Source organism: Acipenser ruthenus, chromosome 8, assembly GCF_902713425.1.
Source record: "Acipenser ruthenus chromosome 8, fAciRut3.2 maternal haplotype, whole genome shotgun sequence".
NCBI lineage: Eukaryota > Metazoa > Chordata > Actinopteri > Acipenseriformes > Acipenseridae > Acipenser > Acipenser ruthenus.
In genome coordinates, this window is record NC_081196.1 from 36,888,380 (window position 1) to 36,911,177 (window position 22,798).

General features: G+C 38.2%; 2 protein-coding genes across 6 annotated transcripts in view; one reads left to right on the forward strand and one right to left on the reverse strand.

Annotated features, from left to right (window-relative positions):
* LOC117407003 (nucleoside diphosphate kinase 7-like) overlaps positions 1–9,555 on the forward strand; it is a 78,099-nt gene extending 68,544 nt beyond the window's left edge. For 3 of the 5 annotated variants that reach the window (XM_059028889.1, XM_059028886.1, XM_059028888.1), the window contains 2 exons: positions 4,387–4,494; positions 5,671–9,555. In XM_059028889.1, the coding sequence (XP_058884872.1) occupies positions 4,387–4,494; positions 5,671–5,805 (243 nt within the window). In that variant the 3' untranslated portion in view covers positions 5,806–9,555. Of the gene's footprint in view, positions 1–4,386; positions 4,495–5,670 lie in introns of those variants that run through there. The other 2 variants (XM_059028887.1, XR_009329369.1) reach the window with 2 other exon arrangements.
* LOC117407004 (sodium/potassium-transporting ATPase subunit beta-1-like) lies at positions 9,144–17,984 on the reverse strand. Its single transcript, XM_034011524.3, has 6 exons — positions 17,716–17,984; positions 14,984–15,112; positions 11,875–12,027; positions 11,448–11,632; positions 10,685–10,768; positions 9,144–10,456 (listed from the first exon to the last, which is right to left on the reverse strand). The coding sequence occupies exons 1-6, from the start codon at positions 17,807–17,809 to the stop codon at positions 10,190–10,192; spliced, it is 912 nt and encodes a 303-aa protein (XP_033867415.3). The 5' UTR covers positions 17,810–17,984; the 3' UTR covers positions 9,144–10,189.
* Between the last annotated feature and the right edge of the window lie 4,814 nt (positions 17,985–22,798).

The window sequence follows — 22,798 nt, forward strand, 5'->3', positions numbered from 1 at the left end:
GGTATGATTTCGTGCTGAAGTACCTGGTTCCCTTTCAAGGTGGTGAGCCTCATTTGGGAGAGATTCGGGAGAGCAGAGATAGATCCCTTTGCCTCCCAGTAATTTGGTTCTCCATAAAGGGAAGCGAGGACCCACTGGTGATAGATGTCTTGGCACACTAGTGGCCGAGGCAACTGTTATATGCCTTCCCACCACTTGCCCTGCTCCCGCTGTGTCTGGAGAAAATCAGGCAGGACCAGGACAAGGTGCTCTTAGTAGACCCTTATTGGCCCAGGAGGCTCTGGTTTTCAGTCCTGAAGCAGTTCCTGAGCGGGCAGTCGTGGAGACTGCCCAAGCGCAGCGATCTGCTCAGTCAGGCGAGGGGGACCTTATGGCATCACGACCCACTGAGCCTGCATCTCTGGGTCTGGCCCCTGAACAGCTGCATTTAAGCAGTCTGGGTCTGTCCAATAGGATTATTGACATCTGCAAAATGCCAGGGCAGAATCCACGCGTTCCCAGTACAGGTACAAATGGGTACAGGTACAGTACAGGTACAAATGGTGCCTGCCTGTCCCATGGCAGTTATACTGCAATTTTTGCAGGACCTGTTTGACGAGGGGAAATGCCCCTCTACATTAAAGGTATCTGGCAGCTATTTCAGCTGGCCATGTCAAAATTGACTAGGTCTCCCCAGATGCTCTCTTTCTGGCGGGGCAATCTTTGAAAGGAGCTCGGAGGCTTCGGCCACCTATGAAGGATATTGTTCCTAGCTGGAGGCTTAGCGTGGTATTTGATGCACTCATGAATCCTCCATTCGATCCCTTGCATTCAGCTGAGCTGAAATCTTTATCGCTCAAAGCGGCTTTCTTGCTTGCAATCACCTCAGCAAAGCGGGTGAGTGAGATGCAGGCATTCTCAATTGAGAAAGCCTTCTACATTTTTGCAGGACAAAGGTTAAGCTCCATACCACCGTTTTTATCAAAGACTATCTAGGCATTTAAGAACATAAGAAAGTTTACAAACTAGAGGAGGCCATTCAGCCCATCTTGCTCGTTTGGTTATTACTAGCTTATTGATCCCAGAATCTCATCAAGCAGCTTCTTGAAGGATCCCAGGGTGTCAGCTTCAACAACATTACTGGGGAGTTGGTTCCAGACCCTCACAATTCTGTGTAAAAAAGTGCCTCCTATTTTCTGTTCTGAATGCCCCTTTATCTAATCTCCATTTGTGACCCCTGGTCCTTGTTTCTTTTTTCAGGTCAGGTCGACATTGTGAATACCTTTTAGGATTCTGAATGTTTGAATCAGATCGCCGCGTAGTCGCCGCGTTCAAGACTGAATAGATTCAGTTCTTTTAGCCTGTCTGCATACGACATGCCTTTTAAAGCAGGGACAATTCTGGTTGCTCTTCTTTGCACTCCTTCTTGAGCAGCAATATCCTTTTTGTAACGAGGTGACCAGAACCGAGAACAATATTCTAGGTGAGGTTTCATGTCAACCAGTCTGTGGAATTGGAGGCTTTCCATCCACCTCCTTTCCAGTCTGACCGAGAGCGGCAGCTCCATATGCTATGTCCAGTGCAGGTATTATGTTTTTACAGGATGAAACATCATGCATATTCTGTTTCAGAGTAATGTCTTCACTGTCTTGTCCCCTTAGTGTAAATTATACCCCTGAGGATGTTTAGTTTATGTTACCATCTGTGTACAAGCTGAAAAGGTGAGATTACAAAATATGGCCTCCACTTTAACTGTCTCTGGATAAAGGCAGGAAAAAGTGTCTCCTACAGTTTCGATATGTAGAGGACCTGCAGCATTTGGTATGCACTTTGTCTTGCAAAATACTAAGCAAATAAGGTGGCCTTCATGTAAAATCTGTGACACTGGAACACGGGTTCAGAAGTCACACATTCATATACATATATATATATATATATATATATATATATATATATATATATATAGTTATTAGCACTAGTTCCTCATAGAATGACTATCGGCATGCTAAAGGGTGAAGCTGCACTTATTTTCCCATGTACGCACACACACTGCAGCTGCAGAATGTAAATGTTAGGGCTGAGAGGCAGTGCACAAGAATAAATCCAAGAATAAAGAACAATGAACCTCATTAACACTTCATTACAAGAAATTCGGATACACAGATTTTAATGGATTTTCTGTGGTTGCCCTCTGTTCAAAATCTTGGTTTGCTTATTATCAGAAATGACAATAAATATTTGTCTTTTTTTTCTGTTACTTTTTTTTGTTTTTTGTAACTGATATTCCTAGACCTGTAAATTGGTAATTGGTTAATAAAAACTGTGTATCCCAACTGCAACCACAGTTGCTTAATAAAATATTATTAAAAAAAAAAAAAAAAAAAAAAAAACTTACTTCCATTTCTGTCCATCAGCCACAGCTACTATTGTATATGTAAGTTTGGTTTATTGTCCCTGAACTACTACTTTTTTCAGCGTGTGACAGAGTGGTTGCCGTGCGCAGGTGTGGTGACGTCACGGACCAGGAACACAAAACCAAAACAACGAATGGCGGGGCAAAACTGAAGCGGAACAGTGCTCAGCGCGTTTATTAAATAATAACAAAAAACCAAAGATTTAAACAAACACAAAACACTAAACAAAAGGGCACGTTGGCCAAACAAATAAATAAATAAGTATCGTGCTGGTGTGTAAATCAGCACGCTTAGCAATTGTTATATTTTCAGCTCTTTACCTCCCTTCTCTACTCTCGTTCGCCAACTCTGAACACCCTCACCCTGAGTGCAGACAGCTGCAGGCTTTTATATTCTGGCCGAGGGGTTAACTAGCTATTAATTATCTTATTACCCCTCGGCCATAGTCTGCACGAGTTTCGTAAGGATGCGTGACTGTCAGCTAGTTAAATAATCAATAGCTGATCAGTCACGCATCCTCACAGGGTTTTATAATCGAAAACACAAAACAATAACAAATAATGGCGGCGGCTTTTGTCTGCGCTGCAAACAATAAGACGACAAATAATAATAAAACAGTGCACACGTATATAGGGGCGGAACACTCCGCCACACAGCGTCTTCCAGCTGTTCAGTTTCTGCCACCCTAAATAAGCTTTTTTTTTTATTTTTTATTTAGTCGTCGCCAATTATTTTTACCCCGGTTTTCACCCCAATTTAGTATGCCCAATTATTATCTGTATCCTCGGCTCACCGCTCGCAACCCCTCCGCCGACTCGGGAAACGACGGCTGGAACACGCGTCCTCCGAAACGTGCTCCTGCCAAGCCGTCATTTTTCACACTGCAGATCCACAGCAATGCCACCAGACCTATAGTGCCGGAGGACAACATAGATCTGGCGGCTCCACTGCAGAGCCACAGGCGCCCTATTGGCCACAGGGGTCGCTGATGCGCGGTGAGCCGTGGATTCCCCTGCCGACCTAAGCCCTCCCTACTCGGGCAGCGCTCAGCTAATTGTGCGCCGCCCCCTAGGAACTCCCGGTCACGGTCGGCTGTGACATAGCCTGGATTCGAACCTGCGATCTCCAGACTATATGGCACATCCTGCACTCCGCGCGGAGTGCCTTTACTGGATGCGCCACTCGGGAGCCCCTACCCTAAATAAGCTTGAATTACTTTAATGAACTGTGCTACTCTCCCTCCTCCCTACCCCTCTCTCACATGTACGCACACACAATCAAGATACTGTACAGTTGATTTGAGGAGAGTCCTTTGCCATTAAAAATAATGCCTTAGATCTTAGTCTTTAAACAAAAGTTGTTTGAATGAATGTTTTGTCTTGTAAGTTGTTCATTTCAGGGGGTTGCAAGCTTGTGATGTTGGACTGTAATGAATTGAAAAAACAAAACAATTTGTGAACTTTTGTTTTCCAGCCCCCCCATTGTCGCACACATTGTGGGTGTTTTTTATGCAAATTAACAACAAAGAAAAAGAATATATACATTTGTCCTTGCACAATGTGGAGGTTTCATTTTTAATCCACAGAGAAACAGGATTTGTTATTTTAAGGATAAAATCAATCTACTTTTAAGGTGAACTACAGTTTTCAGTTCGTTTTTAATGAACAAACTTCAGTTAAAAGCAGAAAAAGCTATTTGTGAAGGGATTGTAAAGGCTGATGACAGAATATTATAAAATCCTTTCACTATATTAAACACTTGATTTTTGAAATCCCATTGGTGTTTAATTGCCTTTTCTTCCATGAACTTCAGATAATGGTTCTAATAGTTTATAGAGCTATTTTTACCAGCATGTTGGTCTCATTAGAGAGATAATTTAACTGAGGTTTTGGACTACAGGTAGTGGCCTTAATGATGAATGTGATTTTAGGTAACCTTAAAACAAGGCTTTACTCTATAGCCCATATTTCACTCCCTTTCTTATTTGCAACAGGAAATTGCCCGTCACCTTCGTCCCCATACATTGAGAGCTGTCTTTGGAAAAACCAAACTTCAGAATGCTGTGCATTGTACAGACCTGCCAGACGATGGGATTTTGGAGGTAAAATTGAATGTCTTTTATAAACTATTCCTAATTATGCATTTCCTCTTTTGCTAAATTCATCTAGTGGGTCAGCTGCACCTCCATGATAATATATTGGATATTAAGTGCGAGTGCTCCATTATTTTTGTGAAAACCAAGAGTAAAACACTGGCATAATATCAAATTTACACGGTACCAGCATGTATTTATAAAAAGGACTGTCGGCCAGGAGATTCTGGTTTTAAGTGGCAGGTCTGCTAGGGTGTAACTGTCATACTGTGACTCTGTCCCAACATATAGTAACACTGTGATAAGCATTAATCCTTCTGTAGCACATCAGCAGTATACATAGTGCAGCTTTATAATACATTAGTTATCCCACTGATAAGCAGTTGTTACTTCAGTTCTGTACAGCTTTGGGACAGGTGGTGAACTTGTCACAACCCAGCCTTACAAAAACTGCATGTTTAAATATAGCAAAAGGTTTTGTGGAGGAGGAAAAAAGCTGTAAGAAATAGTTTTGCAGCAGAGGGTTTCAGATGATTGGCCAATATGTTTTGGTATGCTGTGGAATCCATTTAACCATGTGTAGGAACTAAATTTCATGTGCCATTAGAGGAAAAACAGCCCCATAGAAGGATATTACCACCTCCATGCTTGACAGTAGGTATGGTGTTCTTTTCTTTGTACGCCTCACCAGACTTTCTCCAAACGTAACAACTATCAGTGTGACCAAATAGCTCGATTTTTGTTTTGTTCTTGGTGAAAGAACCTTCTTTCTTCCAGACTGAGGGAGCGTTGTGACAGTACCATCAGTCTTGTACTTCTTGATAATAGAAACAGTAGTTGAAATTGGGATACTCAAATGCTTGGAAATCTTCTTATATCCTTCTCCAGCTTTATGACAATTAATAATTTTCTGCCTAAGGTCTTCAGATAGCTCTTTACTTTTTCCCATATTCTCCCTATATACTCTAAGAATGTTCACCTACAATCCAGAATTTTCTAGGCTTTTTTAGAATTAAGTTAAGCATTGTCATATTGAAATTTCGAGCACTTTATAGACAATACTATCACAGCATAAAAGGATAGGAATACTTTTGAATTGGCATTTTTGGAGTTTTGCAAAAATAAATAATTGTAGAAATCGATTTCTTGTTTCTTTTTTCCCCTCATCCACAAAAACCATTCTAGAAGTTATACATTTCCATTGGGGTATGTAAACTTTTGACGACAACTGTGTATATATGTATATGTATATATATACAGACGTGCTCAAATTTGTTGGTACCCTTACAGCTCATTGAAATAATGCTTCATTCCTCCTGAAAAGTGATAAAATTAAAAGCTATTTTATCATGTATACTTGCATGCCTTTGGTATGTCATAGAATAAAGCAAAGAAGCTGTGAAAAGAGATTAATTATTGCTTATTCTACAAAGATATTCTAAAATGACCTGGACACATTTGTTGGTACCCCTTAGAAAAGATAATAAATAATTGGATTATAGTGATATTTCAAACTAATTAGTTTCTTTAATTAGTATCACACGTCTCCAATCTTGTAATCAGTCATTCAGCCTATTTAAATGGAGAAAAGTAGTCACTGTGCTGTTTGGTATCATTGTGTGCACCACACTGAACATGGACCAGAGAAAGCAAAGGAGAGAGTTGTCTGAGGAGATCAGAAAGAAAATAATAGACAAGCATGGTAAAGGTAAAGGCTACAAGACCATCTCCAAGCAGCTTGATGTTCCTGTGACAACAGTTGCAAATATTATTAAGAAGTTTAAGGTCCATGGAACTGTAGCCAACCTCCCTGGGCGTGGCCGCAAGAGGAAAATCGAACCCAGATTGAACAGAAGGATAGTGCGAATGGTAGAAAAAGAACCAAGGATAACTGCCAAAGAGATACAAGCTGAACTCTAAGGTGAAGGTACGTCAGTTTCTGATCGCACCATCCGTCGCTTTTTGAACGAAAGTGGGCTCCATGGAAGAAGACCCAGGAGGACTCCACTTGACAGTTTTTTGGCAAGTCACATCAGCTCTATGTTCACAGACGAAAAAATGAAGCTGTCAAAGAAAAGAACACCATACCTACAGTGAAACATGGAGGAAGCTCGGTTATGTTTTGGGGCTGCTTTGCTGCGCCTGGCACAGGGTGCCTTGAATCTGTGCAGGGCACAATGAAATCTCAAGACTATCAAGGCATTCTGGAGTGAAACGTACTGCCCAGTGTCAGAAAGCTCTGTCTCAGTCGCAGGTCATGGGTCCTCCAACAGGATAATGACCCAAAACAGACAGCTAAAAGCACCCAAGAATGGATAAGAACAAAACATTGGACTATTCTGAAGTGGCCTTCTATGAGTCCTGATCTGAATCCTGTCGAACATCTATGGAAAGAGCTGAAACTTGCAGTCTGGAGTAGGCACCCATCAAACCTGAGACAGCTGGAGCAGTTTGCTCAGGAAGAGTGGGCCAAACTACTTGTTAACAGGTGCAGAAGTCTCATTGAGAGCTACAGAAAACGTTTGATTGCAGTGATTGCCTCTAAAGGTTGTGCAACAAAATATTAGGTTAGCGGTCCCATCATTTTTGTCCATGCCATTTTCATTTGTTTTATTATTTACAATATTATGTTGAATAAAAAATCAAAAGCAAAGTCTGATTTCTATTAAATATGGAATAAACAATGGTTGATGCCAATTACTTTTGTCAGTTTCAAGTTATTTCAGAGAAAATTGTGCATTCTTCGTTTTTTGTGGAGGGGTACCAACAAATTTGAGCACGTCTGTATATACACAATCTCAATGTTATTGATGAAGCTTTGGTTCTCTGAACATAGCATTATTCTTGTCCTCTTCTTGAGGCTATCCAGGCCTGTCATTTTTTAGTCATCCACTAAATGTGGCTTTAATGTCCATCCTTTTGTTCTAATATGAGACTAATCTCCATTTGTAAATTTCTGGCCCTCTGTGGATGTAATATATAGCAGATTAAAAATTGCTATATATATATATATTTTTTTACAGATAGATATAGTTGGGGGTTGGGGTACGTGAAAGTGAGCAGTCTTCTAAAATATTTGTGGTGTTTTTTGGTGGCATTTAAGTCCCAAGTGTGCTCAATTGATTGAATTTAGGGAAAAATCAGGCAAGGAAGCACATTGATGTTTCTCTTAATTTCAAAAGCATTTATACAACTCCTAAATTGGCAGAATGACCAACCATCCCCTTGTTTCCATAGCTTATTCTGTCCCATACCGTTAAACTTCAGCCACCCTTGAGATCAGCTGCAGCAACACAGGAGTTCCATTCTCTGCTATAGGAACTATTGGAAGCAGAACCTCTACTGCTCAGTTTACCAGATCCTTGGCCACTGAGTAAAACATGTCCTTCACCAAAACGTTTTTATTTATTCTCTCTCTCTCCCCCACCCCCCCTAGCTAATCTAGTTTTGCAAAAAAAAAAAAAAAAAAAGTTTCAATCACAACATCCTATTCACAGAAAGTTTCCATTATTTCATCAGGGGGTTGGTCAGAAAGCAAATTGATTTTTTTTTTTATTATTATTAGTTGGTTGACCTGGGAAACCGAATGACCGTTGTATTACCCATCAGCTGACTGAGGAACTGCAGGCCAGGTCCTAAGCAGGATCTCTCACCAACTCTAGCTTGCCTGAGAAAATAAATAAATTAAACAGTATATTGTTAGCCAATAAGCTATGGCTTTTTATTTTAAACATTCCTTCTTGTAGTTTTTGGACTGGGTGAGGGTCACAAAGTGTTTGCATTCCTATGAAATGTTAAGACAATAGATGCAGACTGCTTACATGAAGATTGTTTAAAAGTTAAGTACAGCATTAGTAAAATTCTGGTTGGAGTTTAACCAGAATGTTATTCAGAGTACTTTCCTGTGGTCCTGGTATTTTTATATAGTACCTGCAACACTATCACAAAATGTTTTTTTTCTGTTTTAAATAAAAGTTTGCAGGTGAAGAACTATACTCTAGTTCCACTTAAAACGCGATTGATTTTATCATCTCCTTCCCCCGCCTAGTCTTGTTCCTTTGACAAAGGCCAACAACACTTTGTATATCTGGTGTATAGAACAAAGTCCTACATCATAAAGCTAGTTACATTTAAACTGTGGAAGCCTCCACAACTGACCTGTAAGCACTGAAAGGCACAAGGAGCCTGTTAAACGTTTCATTAAGTGGATAGAAAAGTGATATACCAAATTCCACTGGGTGGACCTCACAACCTTTTGTTTCCTTATCCTCTGCAGAACAGGAATCAATTGACAATAGAAGTGATTGTGGCTCACAAATCTTATGATATTGTAATGAAATAATTGACATTGTTTTGCCAGCCAGTATTTCTCTACCAGTTTATTTTGTGTACGTTTTGCATGAATATACATGATTTACACTCTGAGCAAATCCCAGTAATTTAAGCAATTAATTGTTTGTTAACTGCTACCCAAATAACCAAACGAATCCATTTCAATTATAGTAGCAGTGTGTCTATACAGGATGCAGTTTGATTACACTTTCATTTCTCCCCCACCAGGTCCAGTATTTTTTCAAGATTCTGGATGGATGAACAAACTTCTGGACCACACACACATTTGTTAAATGTTTTAAATAAAAACACTGTTGCAAAGCATATATTATTTCTCCATTTTATTTGATGTTTTAACCGAATTAAATAAATGACCAACAAGAGTACTTGAACTCCTGACAAGTTTACAGATGTTAAAACATTGATTGTTTGCACTTTTACACCAATAAAACATCCTCTACCTTGGGGGTACTACATTGCTTCAACTTCAAATAAACTTCCACCACTGACTTTGGTATTAATTAAATTTATTTATACATTACACTTTCCTTGCAGAAAAATAAAATTGTACAACAACTGTATAAATAAATTCTTCCACCATGAAAATGGTTAAAACTATTCTTTATGAAGATGCATCACTGTGTGATGCCTTTAAAAAAAAAAAATGGGGGAAAAAACAAAAAAAAGCCTGAGTCACTTGCCAAATAATCTAGACTCAAGTCTCGCACATTTTTACAACATACTGGACGACTAAAAAGATTAACAGAAAATTGAAAGTAAAACATCCCACATTTGTGATGCAAAAGAAAAAGTGATAAAAATGTATTCTACAACGAAATGACTACAAAGACACACAAAAGAAATAGGGTAAAAGAATTCCATGGAGTGCAGTCATTTTTTCACACACGGACCTAGACAATCAGAGCGTACCATGCCAGTATTTCAGTTAGTAAGTGCATATATACACACACACCTTGGACCGCTAAAGCTTGCTCACATTAGAAATACAGGAATTACAAACATGGCTTGGAAAGGACAATTGTATGCGACTACAGTACTGTACACTCCAAAAAAAACAAACCACACAAGGCAGCAATACTTGGGGGGACAGAAACACTGCTCGCTACATATCAGTAGTGGAATCATAATTTACAGTAATAATGAACATGTCCCATGGCTCAAGAAATTTCATTCAGTAGAATAAATACTTTACTGCTATTGCTACTCTTAATTTACATTCTAACCCTAGATATATGCAGAAAAAGCTGTGTAAAGCATACAGATTAAGTGTAGGTCCCGTATGTATGACAGTTTGTTCAAGACTAGTCGTTTTTGTTTTGAAATGGGGCAGGGAAAGTACAGCTTGTTGCAATCATCGGACCTTGACCAGAATTTTCACTTCAAAACGTCCTTGGTAGCGGTCCTTGTCATTGTATTTAATGTTCTCGCCATACGCCTTGCACTCTATACGGAGCTCACTGCCAACTGTTAGGTTGGTAAACTGAACTGCCACAAGGGGCTGGAGGTACTGGGGTTGCAGCAGCTTTCCGTAATAGGGGTAGTACTGTAGTGGGAAACCTCCAGTGTTGTTCATGCCAAAATAGTTGACTTGTCCGAGCTTGTCTTTATCTTCCTCTTTCTATAAAAAGAAAAAAAAAAACTTTTGTTGGAAAAAGTCAAAGGCTTATTTTGAAAGGTAATCTTTGGTAAAGTACTCAGCTTGGACAAATCTACTAAAATATCATACTACCATTTCAGATGTTCAACTTTCAAACATATTTGATTCTCTTTACAACCAATCTTTTCAGCAGAATTCTCTTTTACATAAAAATGTAAATTCATATAGGAGAACCAGGACGTTGCTTACCTTGGCAGCGCAATGGATAGGGATCAAGTTTGGCTGTACTCTTTCATGGGCTTCAGGTGGGATACTGTCATTTGTCTGGGGGGGCTGGGTGAAGAAACAAAAATTTGATTGAGAGGGACAAGGATAACAAGGTTCTGTCAGATAGATTGTCCAAGTAATTCTCCAAAATGTTTGTCAGCAAGTGTTAAATAAACCAAAACATGTTATTAATTGACCACCAATCAATGGTGATCAAAATAGCATGCTTCAACATTAGGACTAGGTACTAGGTTTCATTTTAGGTAGACAGTGTTTTTTTGTTTTTTTTTGTTGATCCGAGACAAGTGTTTCTTCACAGTCAAAGTTTGCATAACAATTTGTTCTGTATAAATTAGAACTCTATCAAAAGTAGACAGCCTTCTGTATTCCATTGACTTTGAATAGGAACCCATCTGCACTTCCAGTGGCAGAGTCCATGTGTCATTAAATAACAGACACTAGCACACCAAATGTATTCCCCACCCAGTTGAGTCATTTCTCTGTGGTCCAAATTACACTTTGTTAGGAAACATACCCTCTAATCTGGAATTTATATTGCTCTCCCCAGACCTAGGATTACCGATTACTTAGAATATTTAATGGCAAAAAAGTATATCAAAACGTAAATGCCACACTAAAAAAACGATTTATTGTTCAAGTGTGTTAACATTCATTACTTTAATATTTGTTCAGTCAGACAGATTGTTCGATCATGCAGGCATTGTATTTAGTTTTACAGTCTTACCTGTGGCAAGTAGCTCACGATTCTGTTAATCTTTACGATGAAGCAAGGCTTGCCCTCTGAATATCCGTACGTTCTGTCGTGAAGACCAGAGCAACTGCCTAGCCACTTCCGCTGAAAGCGACAGGCCTTCTTACTGCCTTCAGATTGGTCCAGACTTCCTCGCGGAACAGGAGGAGTAGGGGCAACTAGAAAAAAAATAAGCTTTTTAGATAAGAATGACAAAATCGCAAATTCTTATCTACTGTATATAATTAATGCCCGATGAAACCAATTCACAAGAATCACACATTTTTCCTGAAATATTTAAATACAGAACGCAAACCCTACCAGAATGGCAAATCAATACGCATTTGTAAAACATACCAAGTTTGTGTACAATTATAAATTCAAAACATTTTGGCTTTGTATACATCTTGTATCCACTTACATCCACAGTCATCAAACAGTAAGTCATTTTGATTTTCTTCATTGTATTTTAACAGGAACTTATCCATGGCATTTATGTATTCTTCATAGGTTTTAGGATCATCATGGGTGAACTCAATTTCAGCCTTCAATGTTTTGGGGGTGTGTGATAAACCTAATAGAGAAACAAAATATTAAGCAAGAGGTACAATATAAAATAAGCATGCTGAAGATCACAAACTGATTAAGCATATTTCGCTTTCAGATCATTAGTAGTTTGTCTATTTTGATCCAATCTACTAGGAGCCAACAGGATGAATAAAAAAGGCCATTCAGATGATGCTTGGATTTTGATCATTTTTGCATTTCTGGACCAATGCTAATAATATCTAGAATCATCACTGTTTAAACTTCATAAAATAAATATAAAACAAGGTTGATGTTCTACATTGATACCATCAGATATTAGTACTAAATATGTAGAAACCAATACTTGTATTATGTAACCAATTGAGATTATAGCTCACAGTATATTGCACATTGTGAGATGTTATATCAAATGTTAGGGAGGGGATATATAAAGTTAGTGTTAAATGCTGTATTCCATCTTCAGATCTGAGATACATATTCAATGGCTTTCAAATTTTAAAATAGGGCTGAAGCAATTGGACTTTTACCAACATTTAGAAGTATTAGCTGTTGTATAATCTGCATTGGGGGGGGAAAAAAAAAAAGAAAAAAAACACATTGTGACCTTTAATCTGGGATTAAAAGAAATTAAGATTCGAGATCTTAACTAGGGGATCTTAATTATGCAGCTAAATTTAGTAATTAGGCAGGAAAAGACATTTTAAAACTACAATAAATCCCCTCTTCTGGAAGCTGTACAGAAGCAAAAGATATATTATAAAGCAAAACAAAAAACAACCTAACAAAATAGGCATGGCTTAAGTTTCTTCATTCCAACTGGAGCTTGTGAAACACCCACAGCTCACGTGCCTCTCCACACAATGGAAACTTTCAGCAACAGTACTCAGGCAGGCAGGCTGTATGGTGCTCAGAGTCTCTGCCAGCCATTGCTTTTGATCAAGTCAAATGGAAATTCACCACCCACTCCTACTCTTCCGCTCCCCTCCTTTCTACAAAGCATTCGACACCACGTAGAATCAGGTTATTTAACCATTTTGAGACAGGAAATGGAGGGAGGGGGAGGGAGGCCTGCTCCAGCATGCTGCTTGCTAGGCCTTTACAATGAGTTAAAAATATACCAACAAAAGCCAATACTTTAGCACCAATTTACTACTGGGCTATCAAAATGTTGCATTAAAGTACAGGAAAACATTTGTAAATAAGACTAGTTAACCCTTTCATGCATGGATATACAAATAAAATAACTCTTCTAGTCTATATTTGGGGGATGCAAATGCATGGTAGCCTTATACAAGGCAAGGAGAAGTGATGGAAATGTCCAGAAATACAATTTCCTTTCAGCTGTTATCAGTATTTCATGTATTAAAGGTTTAATTTTAACTAAAGATCCTCTTTAAATCCAATATCTAATCTAATAGTGCAAGTAGAGAAGGTCTTCCCAGCCGACATATTACAATTACGCCGGGAAAGAAATTAATTACAATATTTTCTTGCTGCAAGATCAGACTGCATTTGTAGGAGGGAGAGAATTTGAAGTGATGCATCTGAAAACTAGGTTTTGAAGTGTATGCAAATTTCTTTATCACAAGATGCCTTTCTACAGGGGAAAACCCCTTAGTTGACAGTTTTAAAAATTCTGAAAGGAAACAAGTTTTTAAAGACTGCAAATGCTCTGATAAAAATAAATCTCCACCTCCCCCCCTGCAAAAAGAACTCTGTACCCAGGTTTTAAAATGGGGAAAAACTACTAAAAACATTGGGCCTCAACAGCCATGTCAGCTGTGGAAAGGCTGGAGGGGAGGAAGTTAACGTCATGAGTGACCTTGACGGGTGCTGCCTGAGAGAACAGCGAGTCTGTGACTGTTCAACAGTCCCCGCCCCCCCCCCCCACCACACACGCTTTTCCATTACACCATTCACTGCCAAGGCAGACACCACAGAGCAATTTAAAAGCAACAGGGTGCATTTAGACAGAGCTGCTTATACAAAGACAAGACTGCAAATCGAGAATGTACACTCCGGTTACAGCAAGTTTATCTTGAACCAGACAGACTTTCTGCATTTTCCTTGGATCAAGTCTACCACACTACAGGAGAATCATTAAAATGTAAATACTGCCCATTCATAATGCAGATCACACCAAGCAAAGCCTGATCATTTAATCCGAGAATGGTCTATACAAAAAAATGCACTGACATAATAGAATAGCCTTTAATTTGTGCTTAGTCTTCAGTGTTTCATAGATGTAATATTATACCTGGGGTATTGACCTCAAATACTAGTTCAGGTGCAGAATTCACATGTTTTGAATCAAGATTTTTTTAATAATTTCTAAGCTTGTTCATTCATCTTTGTCACCCCCCCTTTACAATTAAAAGGAGGAATCCATCCCAAGTGTTTGTTTTGTTTAAGCAAATTAGGTTACCTTTTCTATCATTTTTAAAAATGTACTTTCCCACACTAGTTAAAGCCTCTGCTAACACCTACATAATGTCAACAAAAATAAACTTAATGGGAGCCAAATGCAAGTACACAATAAGACAAAAGTGGTCAGCATGCATTCAGAATTAAGAAATCAAACCAATAAGTTACATTAAATGTAACTTCATGCATCTATTTAAAAATCATTCCAAGTGACATGCTGCACAATGCATGAGACCACTAGAATGCTATATACCCTCCAATTGAAACAGTGGCAACATGCAGATGGACTCTAAAAACTAACAGGACTTCAGTATCTTGAAACATGCTTAAACACAGCTAAAACACACATCAAGTAGCCTAAATCGATCCAGTAAAAAAAAAAAAAATCTTATTACACAAAATGAACCCATTTGCTCACTTTATAACAAATGTACATACTCTGTAGAGGTCATTACCTGTACACAATTGACCTTGTCTCCAAGTACTCTTGCTGCAGTCACTATCTAGCAGGTAATAGCTGTTCAAAGCTTACATTTTCCTCAGCAAGCTGAATTTACCTGGGGGTGCAACTCTGTCTTGGTACGTGGGCTTGTAGCTACTGGTAGTCAGGAGAAGGACCTGAATTGTTCCGATGAAGATACCAGCCAGGAATCCATAGAAGACCACGTAGAACGCCAAGATCTTCACTAAAAGGAGGAAGAAAAAAATGAATGGCTGTCAGTTGCATCACTTTCATTGCTGTGTATGGATCATAATATATAAATATATATTTATCATTTGTCATCAAATGAAGTATAAAAAGGTATTTCAGGGATCATTTTGAAAACTGTGCATAGGATTCTGGTGTCCTATCAACCAGCTTTTATTCCTCAGGCATTTATTCCTTTGCATAGGCACCCTTTTACAGGCAGGAAAAAAATAAATAGAAGCTGGTTAAACTAAGATCAAGTTACTTGGCAGCATTGTTTCCAAGTCTACAGGAAGCAGATTCATGTTTCTCCTTGTTAAATTCTGGGCTTCAGCCATCAAATGGCGATTGGAAATCCTTCTTTTGTCCAAGAAAGAAAATACAGTCCTAAACCCTGGATAAATAAAGCATAAATCGCCAAGAAAGAAATGATGCACATCTGTGAAATCCAAAGACAGCATCCATGTGTAAAAATGGGATGAAGTGCTGTAGAGCAGGGGTAGTTTACTCCAGTCCTGCAATGCTAGTCCAGGTTTTAACAGGATTATGTGTTTAAGAACCTGGCCAGGGGTGTAATTTGCACAATTTAACGATTTGTGACAGAACAAAAACCTGGACTGGAATTTGTAAGGTTGCCTACTGGCACACACCAAGAATTCCAGGCCTGTACTGAAACTATCTATTGTGGCTGCCCTGTTCCTCATGTTATTTCAACAGCAGAGAACCCATGCACAAGATCTGACAGACATTCAAACAGAAGCAAAACCTTTGTCTGTCAGAGGAGGCTCTTTCAGTCTTTCCAACCCAGAAACTTGTTCCAACTAAGTCAGTCAATTATCTGAATACCAATGTTAAATTAAAAATCAATGGGATACTCTGGCTGAGCTGCTTAATCAGCTCAGGACTGGAATGGACTGAAAGAGCCAAATGCAGGTGCTGCTCTTAGTAACAGATACGTAGCCCCCCCAAAAAAACAAAAAAAACGTTTTAATCACTCAAACTTTACTACATGATATTTGGAAAGATGTTCTTTCCCAGGTATGTTTTAAAAAAGATATATAAAATATCACACAAATCCAGAAATGAGAAACAGTTAAGGGGTTAAGTTAACCAGAAGTGTTGAGAAAGGTATGGGTTTGGGGGTGTTGTCAGTTGCACTCCATGCAGGGGTCCTGTGATCATATCAAACCACTTGTTGCTGGATTTCAAAATGACATTAACTAATGACCACTATGACTTATTTACAAGGCACAAAGGCATTATTTATTCATAGACTGTTTGCATGAGAACATCTGGTTCCCGATACACCTTTAGAAATTGCTCTCCATTTTCAAGTTGTTTTATTTGTCAGGAGAATTTGTTACTCACAATTTCACAATGCGTGATGAGAAGAGTGTATCCACTCAATCTTAAAATACACGTTTTGCTGACAATAAATCAATCAATCAATCAATAAATAAATAAATAAATAAACAAACGTCAGTTCCACCGAGCAGGGTAAAAACGTATCTTTAGTCATGGGAATCTGGCCCTGGCTGTTACGCCAATCACGAGGACAGTGTGAACTGCAACCCCCTTCATCCAAGGAACTCGGACGTTGCTAGGATACAGACCCTTAATGAATTAACGTTTATTTTCCCCGTCCCAAGAGGACTTTCCTCTGAACCAACTGACAGCCAACTGCTATCCTTATGACATTGAATGCAAATGTATCCTTGAAAAACCACAGGCACAGGAAACCTTGCCAAATATCAATTCCCATTGCGTATGGAGACATCAGGATCCCCAGCACAGTAAGCTGCCCCCCTCCCCCCTCCTCAACGGAGACACTAGACCAGATCACCTTGACCAACCTTGGGCTATGATGCATTTTTAACCCTTTATATTTAACAATTTCTTACAAAAACGGGTAAGGAAGCCAATTTGAGTAGTTTGCCTTTCAATAAACTCGGTAATGTTTATTAGCGGATCAAGGTTGGAAAATACAAACGGTAAACGTTACAGTTTCTCTCGTGGCATATCTCAAGACAAAGTCTAAAAATAAAATGAGGTAGTCAATACAGGGGTTGTGGATTTCTCCTCCAATCAAAATAGCGGTAATAAATCGATTCAATCAAAACGTCCTTCAGAACGACCTTTTTCGAAAGAGAAAGTTACAAACACAGCTTAACTATTGGTGGGTTTCACCAAATAGGATGTGCATTATCGGTTTAAGCCAATCGACGAGTTATCTTTTAAAACACAGATCCAGTGCAATACCGCCTTATCTTCCATTGAAGGAGTCTATATACAAATGTCTATATACACCTTGATTAACTCAAGCAATAAACGCTTTTTAAAAAGACAAAAAAAAGAAACACATATTTCGCAACTGCAAAACAAATTGAAAACCAAAAACCAATTTAATCACACACACAAAAACAGAGGTCAAATCAAACAGGTGCCATTTCCCTCGTGTTTGGAGAGTTACCGATCAAACGCGTAGTTACAGGAAATACACATTTCAAAGAAACCGCTGCTTAAAACACAGTACCAGCACCACGATACAATTTGCAGAAACAAAGCCTGAACACACATTAATTATCATGAACGCGTACTTACACCAACTGCTGCCTGTCCGTCCCAAAAACTCCTTCTTTTCCGAATCCCAGATAAACTTCTTCCATCCACCATCGCTTTCCTTTTCCCTTGACATTTTCTTGTATGTGATATTGTTTTAATTCCTTTTTAAAACGAATTGTTGGGCTGATTCCGGTAGTTTGCTCGCTGACAAGCTCCCTTATCCTTCCTACTTTCAAAAAGGACAGTATTGGACCCGTCTATCTGTAATGTACCCCACACAATATATTACCCTCGCCACTTAACTCCGCCTGCCAACTCGTTTTAATAAGTTACCTACCCAGAGGGAGGGGATTTAGCTGACAAATCAGAGAACACGAAATATTTTACGTGAAAAATTTCAAATCCGCCCCGATGTGAAGCGTAATCAGGAAACGTAAAGAATAAATTAGTATTTTGAGATCTGTGGTCTCTGTGATAGACATGACATGGATACTAACAGCTGACTTTCCTATTTCCTAGAAAAGTGTAGTAGAGTGAAATTTTACACGGGTCTGTATGCAGAATTTGAATTATTTGAATGGAAGCCAGGCTAAGCATTGCCTGTCTGCTGAAGTGTTTTAGGCGGCCTAGTGCTACTTTTCTGTCGGTTCTCTGTACACAGTTGAAACGTAAAAAGACGCCACCATTTTCACAACGTGAACTGCTAAAATATTATTTAACAATCCACATAACAGACAGTGTAGCATTTTTTTTGTGCCAGTCGTTTTTTCAAGGTGGACTATTTAATTCTGTCTATTTATTGGTTAATTTCATGTAGGCATCCAGTCGAAAATATTTTCTGTATTGCTGCCACGTCTTAATAAATGAGTTTGCGTGTACAGTATATTGTATATGTAATAACCTCATTAGCATATCCTCCTCCAAGCTGTCCTTGATACAGTATTACAAAGTTGCATTCTTAGCTATAAACCGTAGATTATTTTAGTTAGTAAGACATATGTATTAGCAGAATGTGTTTTAAAACGCACCGTCTAGAAGGTTTATTAATGTGTAATTTAATTATTTAAGTATTTTATGGCCTGCAAGCAGCCATAGATAGATAGATAGATAGATAGATAGATAGATAGATAGATAGATAGATAGATAGATAGGGAAAGATTCGCCCTCTGCACGACACTTAACTGGTGTATTAGACCTTATATCTAACTCGTGCTCCATCAAATGGTTAAGATGTGGAAACTACTGTATATCGATACTTATGCAATATGTAACTTTACGGCATTCTCTGGAAGTGTAACACCCCCTTACTGCTTTACCAGTAAATGAATGAAAAGATACTACTAAACGCATCAAAGAGGAGGCATAGCCAACCGGTGAACGCAATGTTGTAATACTACTAGCGGACTAAACAACGATAACTGAATGAGTCTCCAAAACCCAGCACCATTTCCAGTCATGTCTGTCATCAGTTTTAAAGAAACATTTCCTACTAAGCTTTCCAAAATAACCCTTTCATGTTCAAGATATTTGGCGATTTTTTTTTAAAATAACAAAACAATAAAAATAAAAATCGGATTTATTTGATTTAAATCAGATTTTTTTTTTATTTAAATCGATTTTCTTGATTTTCTTTCTTTTAAAAAAAAAAAAAAAAATTAAGAAATGTTTTATGTAGTACCATAATTGTAGCTCTACAGTACCTCCAAACTGTAAATTTAAGGATGTTGGAAATGGTGGTTTGTGAATAGTTGCATACCAAACTATATTACTCTACGCCAGAAAAAAATATTCTTCACTCATACCAGTCATTCTTGTACTTTTCTTTCCTCTTTTGTGTCAGTCCAAACACATGCACTTGTTACTTATGACTACTTTGCTTTTTATATTATTATTTATTTCTTAGCAGACGCCCTTATCCAGGGCGACTTACAATTGTTACAAGATATCACATTATTTTTACATACAATTACCCATTTATATAGTTGGGGTTTTTTTGTTACTGGAGCAATCTAGATAAAGTACCTTGCTCAAGGGTACAGCAGCAGTGTCCCCCACCGGGGATTGAACCCACAACCCTCCAGTCAAGAGTCCAGAGCCCTAACCAATACTCCACACTGCTGCCCTTTATAATGTGTGCAATTGTTAACGTTCCTGATTTTACCACTAAATAAACCTGGTTTCAGCGGGTCTTCACAGTGCTCAATTGTCTATTTGGGACCCCATTGCACTGTCATCAGAATCACTTCGGCGAATATGTTAATGATGGGGCAGGTGCTCTATAACAGGGCAGGACATGTCTTCAGAATACCATTTCAGTGCAGTATTTTTATTTTTTACGACTTCACTCCGTTTATGCTCCACAGAATCGGGGGCAAGCGCCGTTCCCTCTTGCACTCACATTTGCACTGTGATCAGAATACAGTCCTTAGAGTTTTAGTTTATAGACAGAATTTAAGATGTTTGTGTTAATAAAAGGTTTTTAAAACATACTTTTCATGTATTTTCCCTGAGAAACTATATAAAATAGGTAGTAAAAATGATTTAAATCAATGATTAAAAAAAATCAAGTGATTTAAATCAGTGATTTAAATTGACTTGATTTAAATCAGCTAACCCTGATAAAATCTTCCAAAAATGTCAGCCCCTTTTCATATATTTCCTTGATAAAGACACATTATCTTTCCTTTTACCAAAGGTTTTTGTAACCTGTGAGTTGTAACTGGGCCAGTTGGACTTGAGTGGCTCAGTGGAAAGTAGATTCCAAGGGGGAGCTAAATTTGATTTTAAGGAATGTAAACAAACTGGACTGGAATGCACAGGAGGCTGAACTAGTATGCATTAATTGATTTTGGCACACTGCAGCTTTTACTTAATAAATATCTCTTACTCCAAAGGAATACCTGTTGACGGTAATAATCATTTGGAGTTTTGGGGGACTGACCTGGCAAGGTCGTTGTAAAATGAAGGGTTCAATAAAATACAATAATTCCAATTAGAATTTTCAGTCTCATGGAATATAATGCAAATAGGAAGTGTTTCATTTATTTTAATTTATATTGTTATACTGTAAAGCCATACATATTTGCAAGCGTTTTATTATGCGTTTTTCGCATATGGAAAAAAAAAGAAAAAACGCAAACATTTTATATCAAATTTTACTAACAATACATACTTTGAATATTGCACCAGGTCGCCAACATTTCTGGAGCAAAATGGGTTTTATGGGTGTGATTCGCCAAATATTTTGTTTGCAATTATTTATGTATTTACAGTAATTCGAGATTCCGCTCAACCTTCTCCGCTGCCCTGAATTATACCGTGGATAACTGCAGTTTTTAAAGCTTGTTAGGTCATTGCTGAGCATAAACAGCCATTTACACATCTGTTTATAACACAAACAATAATTGTTTTGTATGACCCTTAAATATTCCTATTTACGTTATTAGTTTGTCAGCAAACAATCAACTGAGGAACTATTCAATGGCTTATATATAGATAGGTAGGCTGTGTTGTCACTATGGTTTTTGCTGGAACATTTTAAGAGTGTGTCAACAGACTCCCTCACATCCGGACAGTGTTGGGTTGTAGGCAGGTTTAATTACAAATTTTAAAGTAATGTGTAAAATGCCAGAGAGGTGACTTTGGAGTATTATAGACTAATAGCCATTGGAATACCCTGTGTTTCAGTAATATTTCTGTTAAAGGTCATCTCCCCTCCCCCTCTCCTCAAACAGCCCTTTCACAAGCAGGGTCTCTATAGAGTTTTCCTGGCGCAAAAGGGTTGTTCAAATGTTCTTATATCAAGGGGTTATCATAAACCGCGAGAGCGAAGCTCGAGAACCCCAATATGAAATATTTTCTCAAAATGCACTGCAGCCCATATGTTATATTTTATATTATATGAACTTTAAAAATGTGGTTCAAAACATCTGTCAATAGTACTCAGAATAGAACGTACCTTTCCAGGTTCATACTCTAGGCGTTGACTCTGGGGTGCTCCGGGGATCAAGCACCCATTTTCCCCCTGACCTGCAGTGTATGTTGCAGATGACATTCAGCTTCCTGCTGCAATAGAAGGCAGCAGGAGGGAATATACGTGTGTGTCTGCAGCTGAACTACCTTAGCAAAATATAATCAACCTCGAAAAGCCTCAAAGCCTATCTCCCCACATGTGCTGTTTCTTATACAGCGTAATATATTTGTATATGGTCAAGATATTCAACTTTAACTGTATCTTTCAATTGTGCAAAGGAAGAGCATTAGTGAAGCTTTAAATAAACAAACTCACTACTCTTTGGGTTCCACTGTAAGACCAGGAGCATTACCAAAAGAGAGAGGAGTAAGGTAGAATGAAACACTGGTAGCACAAGCAACAAGTACAGTAGATGTAATGCACTGTGTCTGGAAACATGAAAACAGAGCTCATAAAGTCTGACATAACAATGAAAAATAATCTCAAGCTGCATCAGCATCTGCAGCAGGACTTCTCACTTGAAACAGTTTTTTTCAAATTTTGGTATTTTTTTATTTTTTATGAATGAATAAATCTAAAGATTACAATAATTTAATTGCTGTTTTTTATTTAATTTTTTTAAATTTATTTTATTATTATTATTATTATTATTATTATTATTATTATTATTATTATTATTATTTTACGAATTACACTGACTGTTTTGCTGTTTTTTCCACTCTGATTTGAAATTGTTTCATAGTGTTGCTGTAGTATAGAATGACAGAGATGACAAAGAGACTTCAAGATATTTCACAGTATGTAATATGATCTCAGGTCATGTTGCAGCATTCCTAGGGTTGGGCCTGTGCTGCTGCACTACAGGAAGGGCTGGGTTTTAAAACCAAAGGGGAGGGGAGACAGACAAGTTGATCTGTTTTGCAGGGGAGAGGGGTTGGTTAAACCTCTCATGTTTCATTTTGTGCACGTCATTGTCTGTCTCCCAGTGTGTCCATTTTCTCCACCGTTTGTTGGCGCCTCTATTAATTCCTCTCTCCTTTACATAGATGAAGTATTCAAAACATTCTACCTTTGAACAGTGGTATGCAACACATACAAAGTGAAAAAGGGGAGGAGGGATTATTATTATTATTATTTATTTCTTAGCAG

Excerpts from the sequence above, each read along its gene's own strand:
- LOC117407004 (XM_034011524.3), bottom strand. The coding sequence starts at position 17,809 with ATGTCAAGGGAAAAGGAAAGCGATGGTGGATGGAAGAAGTTTATCTGG. Across the intron at positions 12,028-14,983 it reads AGACAGAGTTGCACCCCCAG|GTTTATCACACACCCCCAAA; the intron begins GTAAATTCAGCT and ends TTTCTCTATTAG. Across the intron at positions 10,769-11,447 it reads TCGTGAGCTACTTGCCACAG|CCCCCCCAGACAAATGACAG; the intron begins GTAAGACTGTAA and ends TTCTTCACCCAG.